The sequence below is a fragment of the Alligator mississippiensis genome, chromosome 1 (assembly GCF_030867095.1).
Source record: "Alligator mississippiensis isolate rAllMis1 chromosome 1, rAllMis1, whole genome shotgun sequence".
NCBI lineage: Eukaryota > Metazoa > Chordata > Crocodylia > Alligatoridae > Alligator > Alligator mississippiensis.
In genome coordinates this window covers 384768773-384784459 of record NC_081824.1, presented here as the reverse complement: position 1 = coordinate 384784459, position 15687 = coordinate 384768773, and the positions used below count along the sequence as shown (strand labels likewise).

The 15687-nt window shown below is 43.4% G+C and overlaps 1 protein-coding gene across 5 annotated transcripts in view; it reads left to right on the top strand.

Annotated features, from left to right (window-relative positions):
* The window catches only part of NDFIP2 (Nedd4 family interacting protein 2), a 73717-nt gene that overhangs the window by 19586 nt on the left and 38444 nt on the right, over positions 1-15687 (top strand). For 4 of the 5 annotated variants that reach the window (XR_002090640.2, XR_002090639.2, XM_019488611.2 and 1 more), the window contains exons 2-3: positions 13172-13328; positions 14465-14595. Coding sequence is in view for 3 of the 5 variants with exons in the window: in XM_019488611.2 (XP_019344156.1) it covers positions 13172-13328; positions 14465-14595 (288 nt within the window). In the remaining 2 variants the exon portion in view is untranslated. The remainder of the gene's footprint in view (positions 1-13171; positions 13329-14464; positions 14596-15687) is intronic. The other variant, XM_059725489.1, reaches the window with a different exon arrangement.

Genomic DNA, 15687 nt, shown 5'->3' with positions numbered 1-15687 from the left:
TGCGACCCTCTAGCCAATTCGCCACCCACCGGACTGTGTAGTCATCCACATCACAGCCTCTTAGCTGTTCACCAGTATGGGGTGGGATACCGTATCGAAGGCCTTCCTGAAGTCTAAGTATACGACATCCACCCCTCCTCCTGTGTCCAGGCGTTTCGTAACCTGGTCATAGAAAGAGACTAGATTGGTCAGGCACGATTTGCCCGCCACAAACCCGTGCTGGTTTCCCCTCAGCATAATTTGCCCTGCCGGGCTCTCACAAATCTGAGCCTTGATAATTTTTTCAAAGACTGCCAAGGATGGAGGTGAGACTGACCGGCCTATAGTTGCCCGGGTCCTCCTTCCTCCCCTTCTTGAAATTGGGGACCACGTTAGCCCTTTTCCAGTCCTCTGGGACTTGGCCCGTGCGCCACGAGCGTTTGAATATTCCTGCCAGTGGCTCTGCAATGATGTCGGCCAGTGCCTTCAGCACCCTTGGATGGAGCTCATCCGGGCCTGCCGACTTAAAGGCATCCACTTCTTCCAAGTGACACTGCACCACCTCAGGATCTACGTATGGAAGTCTGGCGCCTTGCTGCTACCTCTCTACAACCCCAGTGAGAGACTTGTCGTGCCCCTCGCTTAGGAACACAGAGGCAAAGAACTCGTTGAGGAGTTCAGCCTTGTCCCCCCTGTCTGTCACCAATTGTTTCTGCCCATTTAGAAGGGGTCCTATTCCTCCCTGGGCCTTCCTTTTACTCCCAATATATCTAAAAAAACAATTTCTTGTTGTCTTTTACTTGGGTTGCCATCCTCAGCTCCATGGTAGCTTTGGCCCGCCTAACTGCCTCCCTACAAGCATGAGCAGAGGAGGTATATTCATCTTTAGTGATCTCACCCTGTTTCCACTTTATATGTGCTCCCCTTTTGGCCCTTAGGCTGCCCTGGATTTCTCTGGTCAGCCATGGAAGCCTCCTGGCCCCTTTCCCTTTTTTGCCTCGCTCGGGGATCGTCTTGCTTTGTGCCCGAAGGATCTTTTCCTTAAGGCACAGCCACCCTTCTTGGGCTCCCATCCCTTCAAAACTCCTACTCTGCAGTGCTTCTTTGACTAATTGCCTGAGTGCATTGAGATCAGCTTTCCTAAAGTCTAGCACTTTCACCCTACTAGTTACCTTACCCACTCGACGTCTTATGTTGAACTCTATTATTAGGTGATCACTGTCTCCCAAATGGCTACCGATCTGGAGGTCCCCTATCATGTCATCCCCTGTTGCCAATACCAGATCCAGTATGGCATTCCCCCTAGTGGGACCATGCACCTCCTGTGTCAGGTGGAGGTCCTGTATACAGGTTAGAAACCTGTGTGAGTGATGGGACCTTGCTGTCTGCGTCTCCTAGCAGATGTCCGGGTAGTTTAGGTCCCCCATGACTACCGCCTCTTTAGCTTTTATGGTCTCCGAGAGTTGCCTCAGGAGCCCCGCATCTATTTCTTCCCCTTGGTGTGGGGGTCTGTAGCAGACCCCTACCACCAAATCCCTTTCTCCTTGCCCCCCATGTAGCCTAACCCACAATCCTTCTACTTCCTCAACCTTGGATTCTGTCTTGATGAGGGTTGATGTATATTGCTCACTGACATAAAGTGCAACCCCCCCCCCCCTGCTTTCTTCCCCGACCTGTCCTTTCTATACAATCTATAGCCCTCAATATGTACCGTCCAGTCATGGGATGAATCCCACCAGGTCTCTGTTAGCCCCACTAAGTCATAGGTGTTTAGTGCAAGCAGGAGCGCTAGTTCATCCTGCTTGTTCCCCATGCTCCTAGCATTAGTATATAGGCACTTGAGCCCTGCGACTGGTGCCTTTGCTGCCCCCCTGCTCTGAGTCCCAAGGGGCCCATTGTTTCTTACCTGTTCTGTAGTGCTGGTCTCCCCATGGCTTTCAGGTTTCCAATGTTCTCCTTCTTCAGGCTGGGCTGTCCTTGTGGGTGCCACATGGTTTGGTGGTCCACAGCTTCCCCTGCCCTTGTACTTCCCTCCCCCCGATGAGCCTAGTTTAAAGCCCGCCGGAGGAGATCCACCAACCTAGTAGAAAACATACGCTTACATGTAACTACTGTGCTAGACATACCTGCACTAGGTAAATTTGAACCTTTTGACTTGGTGTCAGTAGTGTAACAAAGAGGCAGGGGGCATGACTACTTCGGGTGTGGGACACAAAATAGCAGTTGCTGTGCTGCCGTAATTGCCAGCACTGCAGCCACTGATGCTGGCCTGCCTATGGTTGCTTACCAGGGCACTCAAGTGTCCAGTTACAACTGTGCCTATAGTGAAAAGGATTTAGGTCTCCTGCCTGTTTTCTGATGTACCCAGGCACTACTGAAAACTTATTAAATGAGGCATTTAAGTAGGCACTTATGCAAGCACAAGTATTTTAAATTAGAAGTACAATATTAATGTATGTTCTGGATATGACCCAGTTAAGAGTGGATTTAGGAAAAGAGTCTCTGTTCCAGCATTATTTAAGTTTGAGAACATCAGTGAAGAAAAGTGGAACAAAAAAGATGTAAGTGAATCCTTGGAGACTGATTTCAGAATATTTGATTTGGTGTGTTAGGCCCTTATGAGCTTGAAAACAAATTGATTTCATGTTCTGTGATTACCTTCCTCCTTTAGTAGCTGTGGGGAGTTGTGGAGGCGGAAGCAAATTTTCACACAGAATGCAATTTAAAAAGTAAAAAAAAAAGTCTGTTGATGAGCATTACCAGATTTGTAGGAAAGGATACAGTGTGGTTGTGGAAATCATTGTTAATATGGAAAGGTATAGAACTCCAGTGTAGCCAATTAAACTGTCCAGTGTAATTCCTAGAGAAGAAAAAAGTTCTTTAGGCAGGGGTGGCAGCCTCCTCCAACCCCAGAAGTCACTTGTTGGGTTGATCTGCAGACTGTGTTGGGATTGACTCCCCTAGGTCCAGCGTGTGTGCTGCCTGCAGCATATGCTAACCTCATTCTGGAACTTGTTGCATATAGTGTGTGGGCAGACTCAGCACTGCATGCAGCACAAGGGGTCTGGGATATGGATTGCCTGTGGTGCCCTGCTGGACTGGGCCTGCATGCTAGCTCTGAGACCAGTCTGCATTGGGCTCCAGGCTGCCTGTGCGTGAAGGACCCAGTGCAGGGGGCTGGTCTAGCACAGGGCCACATGCAAGCCATGCTCCAGATTCTTTGCGCTGCATGAAGTGCTCAGTCCAGCCTGCATGTTGCATGCAGAGTGAGACCTGGGGCTGGTGCACTCTACATAGCTCTGAAACTGGACTGGCCATACATGTTGTATGTGAAACAGTGGACTGGCACAGGACTTGCACTGCCCTGCCAGACTGGACATGCATGCTGCCACTGACTAGGCCAGACCTTGACCAACTTTGGAGCCTACATGTAGAACCAGTCTTGAGACAATCGCCTCATGCAGCATGTCCCCTGGACTGACCCCATGTGCTGCGTGTAGCACCTATGGGGCCAGGGCCAGTGCATGCCCTATGTAGTGTGTGGGGCCAGTCCAGAGACTCATGAACTGAATCATGTGACTCCATGGGCTGTATGTTTGACACCCCTGGTATTGGGGTTTAAGAAGTTCACAGATTTTCTAATACTATTGATCTCTGCTCCCTTGCCCTAGAGCAGCCCTTTTTCTTGTAGCAGGACTGTAGAGGGACCCAGCCAATTGGCTACACCAGGGTGGGGGGGCCTGCTTGCTGCACGATCAGCGGGTGTCTCGCTCCTGTTTTCATATATCGCCTGCCACAACTTGGTGTAATCAGAAAGGGTATCAGGAGGTGGTACCTGATTGGAGAGAGTTGGCTAAGATAGTTATGGGTCACTATGACTACAGGTCTGCTGTGGGGCTCCTCCTCCCCTTTACCCAGCCCCCTTCCACTCAGGTGTTCATGTTGGTGCTTGGTACAGATGCCTGGATGTATAGGGCATTTGGTCTTATTGTTCAGACGGAAGAGCCCGTGACAGAAGGAAACTACATTTCCTGGGGTCAGCACACCTCAGCTAAGCCCTCTGGTTTTTGCTGCAGTTCTCTGATGAGCAGTGTATGGACTGCATAAAGAAACAAATAAATTCATATAACTTGTGTCTGTGCCTGCTTCAGGCCTTTCCTAGGCCCAGCAGGTTACCTTGGCCACCTTCCCGCAGGCAGTTCAAGCTTTTCACGGCTTGTCCTTGATATGAACTGAGTCCAACTGGTCTGGTCCATCCTGGGCCGAGCCCTTTGGGTAATGTGGAGCCAGGGGTATTATGAAGCCCTTAGTAGCCCCTATAAGTGCTTGACCTCCTATGGTAAGGCAGCAGTCAAGATTCCATCCAGAGAGCTGGTCCTGGTCCTCAGTTCCTAGTCTTCAGTCTCCATGGAAGAATGCTGTGTGGTACAGTGCCTATGCTTTCCCCCTTTCCTGAGGTTGGTGCAGCCTTATGTAAGGGGTTCCAGGTTGGTCTGGGCCAACCTGGACCTCTGCTTTTTCCCCCCCCCCCTTTCCCATGTGCCCCACTGCCACCGACAAGAGCTGAGCGCCCCAGACATGCTTATCAGCCCTGACACTTGTCATTTCCAGGCTCTAGGCAACACTTCCAGTGCCAGCTGCCTGCCCTCTTCTCGGGCTGTGGCCTGTGCCCAAGCAGAGCTGGGGTTCTGACCCTCACTTCAGTTTGGGACCGGAGCCTGGGGAGCATCTGCTGTGTGCTGGCTGCCTATCTAGTAGCGAAGCAGAGCATGTCATTGACGCACGGGTTTGCTGCTTCTCCTCAAGGATCTGCCACCTGGGGGGATGTGTCAGCAACCATTGTTCCAGTGAGTATGGGGGCTTAGCCGGGCCCCTGCTACAAGGATACATTTATAAACTTTGATGGCCAGTCTCAACCCAGTGCCCCTCTCTCCCAACCTCCTGCCCTCCCTCCCCCAGCCCCCAGTTTCCCAGTGTGTGTGTGGGGGGGGGTGCGGCATGAAGTGCTGCAAGCAGCTCCAAGCAGCCTCTTGCAGGATGGAGCTCTGATAGCCTTCCAGGAAAAAACTACCTTTTCTCATGGTTTTTCTCCTTTTAAAGGAGAATCCATTTTTAAAGCTTGTTCATAACTCTTTCATATATTATTGCGACCCACTTTTGGGTAACAGTCCTTGGGTTGAGAAACACTGCCCTAGTGAATGTTTTACATAAGAATTATTGATAAATAAGAACTTTTATATATTACAATGGAAGACACCACAAATGCAATGGAAAGATTGGGGTGTTCTTTATGGATTGGAGTCGGGGTGTTAGTGAGGAGTACTTCATGGCCTTCCATGTAGCACTGCATAGCTAAATCATTGGCCTTTCATCTTGGGCATTTCCAGGCTCTCTGGAGAACCAAAAGCAGATCCCTTGCCAAAGGAACAAGGATTTTCTCATAAACTGTACTAAACAAAAAATATGGCCTACGTCGCCTAAAGCATTGCTCAGCAAGAGAAAAGAAAACATTCCAGCTGACTAGTTCAGCAAACAGTATAGTGTAGCAAAGGGGTAGACTTGTATTGCTTAGGTTTTTTCTGTCTCTGAATGTCTGTCCTTTGAGAAAATAATAGATCTAGGAATCCAGGAATATAAAATCGATACCAATCATTCAACTTAATAAAAGTGCGGTGTTTTCCTGAGTAATACTTTTTTATAGTCATAGACAGATTTCATCCAAATATCATCACTAGGGATCCTGGTTTTCTCTGATTTAAAACAAAACAAAAACACCCTTATCCCCTCCAAATTCTCTGATTTAAAAAGAAAAAAAAAAAATCCAAAACCTGCTTTTTTTTCTGTGACTAAAATGAAACGTCACTAATATATGTATATGTGTATCAGTTGGACATGAGGTTTTATTGATATATTTACATTTTAAAGCAATTTAGAAGCCTACCAGTGCCTCAATCATTATAATAAAATACATTCTAAATACTTATATATTTTGGTATATGACTTTGATTTTTATATAATGGAAAATCAGAGTTCCCCCTGTCCCATTCACTTACCTGGATGTGGGGTCCAGCTGTGGTTGCCCATCCCCCACCCCCTGTGCCTCTGGTGCTGATCAGCCCTGATACTCTGGTGCCCTGCTCCTGCCCAACTCCCTCATGCCAAACAGCCTATGCCCTTCTCGCAGCCCCTGCTGGTGCTGGTGCCCTTTACTCCTAACCTGATGCCCTCCACCCCCTCAGTGTTTGGGGCAGGGTGTGTGCATGTAGGGCAGGGAATGTGTGGGTATAAGTGATACCATAGGCAATGTGTCAAGTGGAACATGTGGGGGCATATGCCCCCTCCCAGATTTTTGTGCCCACATCAGTGCATGGGGCTGCAGCTTGGCTGGACTGGCACTAGGCGAGAGCCACCTTTACAGGTGAAAATCCACATTTTTCTGTGGGAAATGGAAAAGCGTGATGCCTGGTCATCATGTTATCATTTGAATAGTGTTCTGCATTTTCAGTTTTTACTGATATTTTGGGGGGGGCGTTATTTCCCCTTCCCACTGATAAATTCCCTGTTTTTTTTTCTTTGAAGTCATTCAGTTTTTACTGATTTACACGCATTTTTCAGTTCAAATCCCTTGTAACCAGCATGAGTGGGGAATGGCCCATTTCCCACTCGTGCTGGTAACAGGGATTTAACTGAAAAACGGGGGGGTGCTGGTAAGCTAAAAGTGGTCAGATATGGGGGGGGGTGGTGGTGGCCACATGGAGGCTGGGGGAGATTGGCTGGAGCCACTGCCTGGGGGCATGCGGCTCCCGGCTCTGACCCTGGGCGGGGTGGGAAGGGCCATGGGAATCGTTCCCAGGGCAGGTGGGTCCGAGCTGCACTCTGGCAGCTCTGGATTCAGCCCTGCCCCAGGCACTGGGAGTTGTGAGCCCCACCAGGGCAGGGGGCAAGCGGGAGAGTCTGGCCCCATTCCCTGCAGCGGGCGTTGCACCTAGCTGCTCTGCACGGCCACACAGGCTGTAGCTGCAGGGCTCCCAGCTCTGACTCAAGGTGGGGCAGGAGGTACTGGTGTCCGGGTGGGCTCCCCCTCTTCCCCCACATCTGGCCGCGCGCCACTCCCCACTCCTCCCAAATGCCAGGGCAGTCTGGCAGCAGGCTGCTGCAAGCAGGGGGGAGTGTCATGCATACAACCAGGGAAGAAAGGCAGAGTGTGGTACCATGTGCTTCCTGCCACTGATCCAGTGGCACATACCCCCCTGGGAAGAACCTGGCATAGGCCCCCCCAGCCCACAGCCCTCCCAGGGGGCGCATAGCAGCAAGAGCCGTGCCTCCATGCCCCGTACCCACTGACAGCTCCCCTGGTTTTGCTCCCTGCTGCAGTCCCAGGAGTGGTGGATGGGCTATGCCACGCTCCTCCCCCCTTCCCATCTCTAGTCCCAGCCTTACTCTCTTACTGCCAATTTTTCCCCCTGATTTTAAACTGATTTTTTTTTCTCCCTTTTTCTTCCCTTTATCCTGATTTCATCCCGGTTTTTATATTTTGAAGATCAACCCTGAAAAATTCCCCAATTTTTAAATAAAAACTGAGAATGCAGAACACTACATTTGAATTATATAAGTCCAGGAAAGGGGGATGCACCAGCACAGACCTGTTTTAAGACTAGCACAGAAGAATGTTGACAAATCTTAGTCTCCATTTTTTTACTAGGGCTACTTGTACTAAGTTTGTACAAACAATTAAAAACCAAATCTTGTCCTGGGGCCCTTATATTTATAGTATAAGGTAAAAAGCAATAGACAAGGTGAGCACAAGATGCAAATTCCTAACATAGCAATATCTTTTATATAGATATTGAATTGAATAACCCATGAAGTGAGAAGGTTTTAAAATTAATTTAAAGAAATAATCAACATAATGTGAGAATAATACTGCAGCGCTAACTTAGTGTATTTTGTAGAGTGTAGAAGTAAAATATTTATTTAATTGTACTCTTAATCTTAGAAAATGGGACTTTTGCCAATATTCAAAGCAGCCTTGTGTAGGCTTGAAGAGCTTGTGCTCTGGAACCGTCATGGATGTAAAAATTCAGAAGGGGTAGTAGGCCCTCTTCAGTCATCACTTTTTTTCATTCGACCCACTCCCTACCGAGGATCTCTGGTACAATAACAGATGGTTCCTCCTGTGTTCCATATTCCCCTATGTGAAGTCATCGATCATATGACATCACATCTAGTTGTTTGGGAATAACTGATGTCACAAATAGAAAATGAAGGTTACACCTAAGGAATAAACTCTAGAAGAAGATGTCGTACTCTTTTCAGGTATGGGTGTGATAATTGAAAATGAAGTGCTCAAATCAAAGAAAGTAATTGTGTCATGTTTTTTTTTCAATTGTGCATTTCATCCTAAAAGCTCTGAAAGTACTAAATGAATCACGAATTATGCCACTGATGCTCAGTCTTTTTTCGGTATGTAATGTGGGAGATAATTTTAACAACTTGTTTGAGGAATTCAGTCCCAATAGCTCAGCTTAGTTATGAAGAATAAAGGAACTTTTAAATTTGTGTATAGTAGAAATGAATGATTTGTACTACATTGTGCACTCCCTAGTGATCTCCGTATGGTTCTGAACTTTTGATTTTTAGGGAGAGACCCATTGCTATCTCCTTTTAAAAGTCCAAAGCATAAATTTAGCCTATGTAATGTGACCTTGATGATCCCTCTAACCTACAGTACATGACAGGGGGATGGGAAAGCAAGCGTGGGATAAACATGCAGGCAGTTCAGGAGGAATTCGAAACTGCTGACAAAGAAGCATGCCCTGCTCTAACTTGAAAGCTTTCAGGGTCAGCTGGATACCATGGTACACATGGACTGTGTGAGAGATTTACCACAGAATTTCTGAAAATAGCAGCCCAGAAAACTGTTTTGTGCTAGAGATGGCCAACTGAATTAAAGCTTATAAGAGAGGCATTCTGTAATCTGCTGCAGTTTAATTAAAAGAAAATTTTAGTTAAGAAATTGTAACATGGAAAGGGAAGGATATGCTACTCTGACCTGCTTTTCAAATGTGCTGGGGAAAAAGTTGATCACTTGGAGAGTTATTTTCAGTTGTTTAATTAGTATTATTTGATTCCTTGACACGGGCTAGGTACAGACATTCAAAAAGCCTGAGGTGGAATCGATCTAAGCTTATGTGGTGTTCTGGAAGTGATGTAGTTTAGGTTGGTAGCGAACAGAACACACATTTGCCCTTTGGTTGGGAGGGCAGACAAATCTTAGGCCGGTTTTGTTATTTTTAAACCAGTCTGTCTGTTCAACTTCTGTTCTGTTATGTGTATAGACTAGTTTCCAGTCATTTTATACCGGTAAAGCTATCTGTACCTGGCCAAAAGTGTTTTGTGCAGACAGCTCTGCTGTTCACAACTGCTTGGTAGTGATTTGTGATGGGGGTGGGGAAACCTGTTTTCTCTTAATAGAATAGGGGTAGGGAACAAATAGCTGTTTTAAAGCAGTATTTTTAGTATTAAATATTGCCTTATGAGAATTTAGTTGTTTAATGTAGGACTTACTATATACATCAGATCAGTAATCCATTTTTCCCCAACAGTAGTGGTATCAAGCGATTCAGACTTAGTTATGGGAAAAACTTTCAGTAGGGAAACTTCCTCTGTAATACTCAATTAGTAATTGATAATACAAATAGGATTGATTAAAAATGTCAAGGACTTGGGCTGCATTTTTGTTCTCAGTTTGTTACAGCTTTTAACCTGAGAGTCCCTGCCCCCAAGAACTTCCAGTCTTAAGTAATGCCTTGAACCATGGGTTATAACCCTTCTGTCTTTTTATATGTATTGCAGTTACAAATATCTGATTGTATTGTTTTGACTTTCGTGATATTTTGTAGCAGTGAGTTCTGCTGGGTAAATTTGCTTTGTTTATATTTTGAAGCATTTTGTTACCATATTTCAATGTCATTGGACCTCCTGCTCTTATAAATAGAAATATCTATTTTTAATTTCTGTGTTCTCTTTAGTATTTCATACAAGTCTGTTGTCCTCTTTGCTATGCTAAATAGCTTTGATCTTTTTAGTCTCTTTTTTTTATGTGGTTGTTTCCTCTCATCTTTGCCATGGTTTAGATCTCTTCCATTCCTGGTATATTTCTTTTGAGATCGGGTAAGCAGAACTTTTGACTGCTTCTGATCTTTGAAGAGTAGCTTTCTTTCAATTGCTTCCATAGGATGCTAAATTTTTCTTTGAGTGGTTATGGTTAATGTAGATCCCATAAATTTATATTATTAGTTTAGGCTGTTTCTTCTGTTCTCCGTTAGGCTTTCCCTTTATGTTGTGCTGCTTACAATCAAATCTTGTCTCCCAATTTGTTTCCCATAGGCCTAACTTTCTCAAGGCATTTTGAAGCTCTTTTCAGTATGTTCTGGTCTCTGCTAATGTAAATCATTTTTCACTATATGCATATTCTTGATTTTACTTTTTTACTCAAACTTTTCTGAATCTACAGCTAAGGGATTGTATATCTTAATAGGGGCAACCACCACTTAGTGCTTTTAATTGGTTCCTGAAAAATGGAGTGTTAAGCAGAATAGTGTCAACTGAAACTGAAAGCTTTTGACTAACTAAGATGGCAACCATGAGCATTATAATGAAACTAGCTGAGCACTAAGTGGAATAAGGTATCCATGTAAAACAAGTATTATAGCAAAATAGTGCTAAGCAAAACAGCGTTAAGCGGGGATTGCCTATATATATCCTTGCAGTACCCCCATGTTAACCTTTTTATCATAATGAAAACCAATAGTTTATTCCTGTTGGTTTTTTCTTGTTTAACCGCTTCCTAAACCCATGACAATACCTTACAGGTGATGAACACAGTTCCTTCAATATAATCTTATGAGAGACTTTTGATGACAGTGTTTCTGAAAGTATACAGTCTTTTATCTTCTTTTTTTCTCAGACTTGTAAAGAAATCTGTAATTCACCAGTCCTTGGGTGCAACAGCTGAATTACTTCATTTTCAAGTTGTTCTAAAACTCTGGAATATATACCATTCTTCTAGGTGTGTTACCACTTACCAAATTTCATATAGCATCTTTTCTTCTGAGAGTCCATTTGACAAGTGTATAGCTTCTATTGCCTAATGAGAGAGACTGAGATAGATGGCTTCCTAATGCCTTTTTTGGTGAATATTGATGTATAAAGTAGTGGTGCCCAACCTCCTGTGGAGCCGTGTCATCCCCTCAGGTTCAGACATTTGATGGTGGGGGCCAGTGCCACTACTCCCCTGCTGCCAAATTTTCAAGCCCTGTGGATCAGATGGCATAGTCCTGCATTTCAGACAGGGGCCATAGGCATGATCTGGTGTGGGGCCTGATGTGGTGCTTGGAGTTGGGCCTGGAGCAAGGGTCATCTCTATATGTTGGCTCGGGCTTATGGACCAGATCTGACCCCCACCACTTATTTGCCCATGGGGCTACAAAGTTGGGCACCACTTACGTAAATAAATATCTTTGTTCATTTTCTATTTCTGTCAGACCAGAGCAGCTACCAATTTTCAAAGGGTTTCTGCTTTTGAAATATCATTTTGTATTTCTTTCTATAACTTTAGCTCTCGGCTTTTCAAAATCCCTCTATGGTTCTATTTTGCAGTTTTGTTTTTTTTTTTTTTTTTTTTTTAACCTAATATAGATTGTGCCCGTGTATAAGGTTGAGTTTCTGTTTTCTGAAGGATATATCTATATAGGTCTATATCGACATCTATTATAGATATATAGATATGGCTTGAAAAATCTGAAGGACTTTTCCTACCTAAAAGTGTTTACCCCTTTATCATGGCTAAATCCCAGGTGTTTTTAATCAATACATTTGCCTATTAATAAATGTGTACAGGAGAAATTTCTCTATGTAATGTATGTATATATCTGTATAAAACACAAATTTAGAAAAGAAATCCCTGCAATAATTTTTTGATGTAAATCTTGGTCATAAGTATACAAATAAAATGGGATGTGTAACTACCTTGAATTGCTATAACAAAAGACAGTTGGGTAGCTATTTTGTTAAAAATGGATCAATTATGTTCATCTCCATATACCTACAATATTTTTTGTTTATGATTTGGGATCTTAAAGAGCTCTTAAGTACTTGGCATTTTAATATGCAATAAAAAACGGTTTTAATATTAAAAAAAATCCCTGTTGCATAGTCAAGGAGATCTTAAAACTACTGTTGTGTTGTACTGGATGCCTAATGGATTCTTCTAAAACAGTGGTGCTCATCTCAACCTTTGGGCCATAAGACCATTTCATGGGTCTCCCTATGGGTCCAAAAATTTGGTGGCAAGGGAGCAGTGAAAGTGTTAATTGTAGCTCCCCTTGTGCTAAATTTCTAGACTTTTGAGAAACTTCATGGGCCAGGTGATGCAACCCTGCATGCTAGATCATGTCAGCATATAGTGGGGTCAGCATCCAGGGTCACACTGTGGCCAGATTTAGTGCATAGGATCAGGCTGGTGCATAGGTCAGGCCATGTGGTCTCTGGCGAGCCCACTGGATTTTACCTACACACCAAATCCGTCCCATGGACTAACCCACAGGGTCAGAAGGTTGATCATTACGCTTCTAAAGTGATTGCTTAAAGGTTGCTGTTAAAGGCTGTACTTGGGGTTCCTTGTGTTTTTATTCAGTCTTATTTGTTAGGTTTATTAGTTTGGTGACTTATTTTTATTTAGCATATGCTATACATGAGACCTGTCTAAATGGTTAACTTACTGTCTTTAGGACTTGTTAGTGTGGCTTTAGAATGCCAGAATGAACTCTACCACTTCTCACCCCTTTGTCCTCTTGCCTACTGCCTAATTTGGGTTCTTCAGTTACTGTTGATGACTTATCGGAAAGAGGGGAAAAGAAGAGTTGATTAGCAGCAACACCCCCAAGTTCTGGAGCCTTGCTAGTGCAGCAGCTCTGGCATATGGTTAGAGGTGGGTCATCTGTCCCACAGGAGCAAATCAGTTGGATGCCCCTACTATACATTATTCCAATAAAATGAAAAAATAAGTGCCCAATTCATTGCTGATTTGTGGTAATTTCTGAAAGGTTTATGCAGGTATTTACTTTCTATTCATTCAGTTATCTGAAAACATATTGAAATTCATGGATGTATGTGTGTGTTTTATTTTAAGCTTCATAACGAAGATGATCCTTCGGAGTCCTCGACTGTTGAGCAACCATCTACTTCCACAGAGACTGCACAGACTTCTCAAACAGCAGCTTTGTCTGAAGCAGATACTTCTCCTCCACCTTATTCTAGTATAGCTGTAGAAGCAGCTGCAACCTCAGGTATTTTTTCTCTGCTATAAACAGCTTACATCATTTTTAGGTGCCTTTAGGGAAGTATATATATATATATGCTGTACAGGTACATGCCCCCTACAGAGAAACTTTTGAGAAGTTTCCCAGCACCACAATAGAATTATTGGCAAAAACCAGAGAAGAGGGAGAGTGAAACTTGCCCCAGCATAGGTCGGGATATTTGTCTGACTTGGGGGAGACTGAAGTTCAAGCTCCCACCTTTCCTGATTTAGATCAGGAACTTAAAAACTTGGGTGTTCCATTACCAGGGGGCTGTAGAGCCAGTCTCTCTCTGCTCTGGTTAGTATTTAATTATATATGAATGAAGACAGTCTCCCATTCAGGTCTGCTATGACCCTGATCCAAATAGAAGACTGTTACGCATTGATGTCTTCCTGTACAGAATATTTGTACAATAGGCTCTTTTACTGGGAACTTCTATCACCCCAGAACTCTGTTCCAGGCTAACTGAAGATGGAGAGGAAAGTCAAGTGCTGGACTACACAGACTAAAACTTACATGTTCTACCACATAAGTCTATTGGTTCTAAAAAGAAAATTGGCCATATTGAAAGAAATGGTGGAAGAATCTGTTTCGCATAGTTCAACTGAACCTTGTAACAGGATTCCACAGTTGATGAAACCTTATGATCTACATAGCCCTTTATTTAGTTGTTAATGTCCCGAACTTGAAACTTTTCTTTGGGTGCTTTTTTGTATTCCTGATCCTCTTTCAGCTCAAAATGTATATGCAAGTGGGACATTTTCTGTGATGTGTTGACTGAATGTAAATCTTTGTTCTAAAAGTCTTTACCATTTTTCAGTATCCAGGTCAAGCTGTACTGCCTTGAGCTGAAGCTGATAGTAACTTGAAATTGTGATTTGTTCTTGTTTGTAATAAAAAAGAGTAACACCTTAAACCTTTTCATGATGTCTGCAGACACCGGTAGTTCACGTTCTTATAGCACAAAGATTGAAATTAATGACTCCACAATTTAAATGTCACCAGACCTGTTTGTGAACGATCCTTTTAAGATTGCTGTAGTACTTGGTCCTTGTTGATATCTTTCCAGGATAACCAAACCATGACACTCATTGCTTCTACTTTTATTTCTTTCTCTTTAGCAGAAACACAAAATGAATTTTACCCTGTACCACCTCCATATAGTGTAGCTACCTCTCTTCCTACTTACGATGAAGCAGAGAAAGCTAAAGCTGCAGCAATGGCAGCTGCAGCAGCCGAAGCAGCCCAAAGAGTAAGTGAAATATTTGTTTAAATATCTTCTGGGGAATCTATAATTAAGGTTGATTTAATAGTGTACAGTACTTTAAGATGGTCTCAAATAATTTAGGTGCACATTTTAACTGTTTTTAATTATGTTTGTAATCTCAGTCTCCTAAGTATCTTTTAGAATGAATTAATTTCAATTAGATATGTGGAAAGTACAATAGAAAAGTAACATATTTTTAAGTAAAGCTCTGTTTTCTAAACAGCTTCAAATGCCACATTTTCTGCTTGGTTTGACAATATTTCCAGTCCTCTGCCTCTTTTTAGCTAGAGAATCATAAATTATCTATTCCACTTCCTACACTTAGGTTGATCTTTGAATGGTTACATCCTAAGCGCAGAAACTAAAATGCTGGGGGGGGGGGGGTTGTAGAAGGGAGAGGGAAAGGTGACAACAGAAATAGAGGTTGCAAAATGACAGGTTTTTTATTTTTAGAAGGTATAAAGGTTAATGTCTCAATTTTTTGTTCTGTTGAACTTCAACTAAGTTAGGCACTTCATCTATCTAAATTAGCGTTTAAACATCTTTCCCTTTGAGTGCGAGTCTAATTGTCCAGTGTTTTGTCTTATTTTTGACACAGTGAATAATATACTATTACATTCTGATATCGAGTGCTCAGAAACAGTGTCTCTTACTTGGCAATTGGAACCTGAAATGGCAATATCACTGATTTCTGCTTCAAGCACCAACAGTGTGATTTTGTTTTTTCTCCTAGGTCCTGGGAGGTAGGATTACTGCTGTTTTATATTGTGGGAGATATTAGTTGGCATGTAGTCTGTATAATAATAACTCAATTCTTTTGCTATGAATCACAGATGAGACCATGGTTGTATGCAGGTGCTTGTAAGGTACATTTAGAATCCTGACCATCTGATTGTACTCACTCATCATGCAAACTAGCTAGTTTTCAATGTGAGATTTATTGATTAATTTCTCCTGCACTCCTCTGCCCATTGTCAGTTATGGGAACAAAATTATACACAAGTGTTGAGGCCCTGACAGATTTTCTAGGGCTTGATGGTTTTACACTTATGAAGGTACATCTGAAGAATTGTTGTA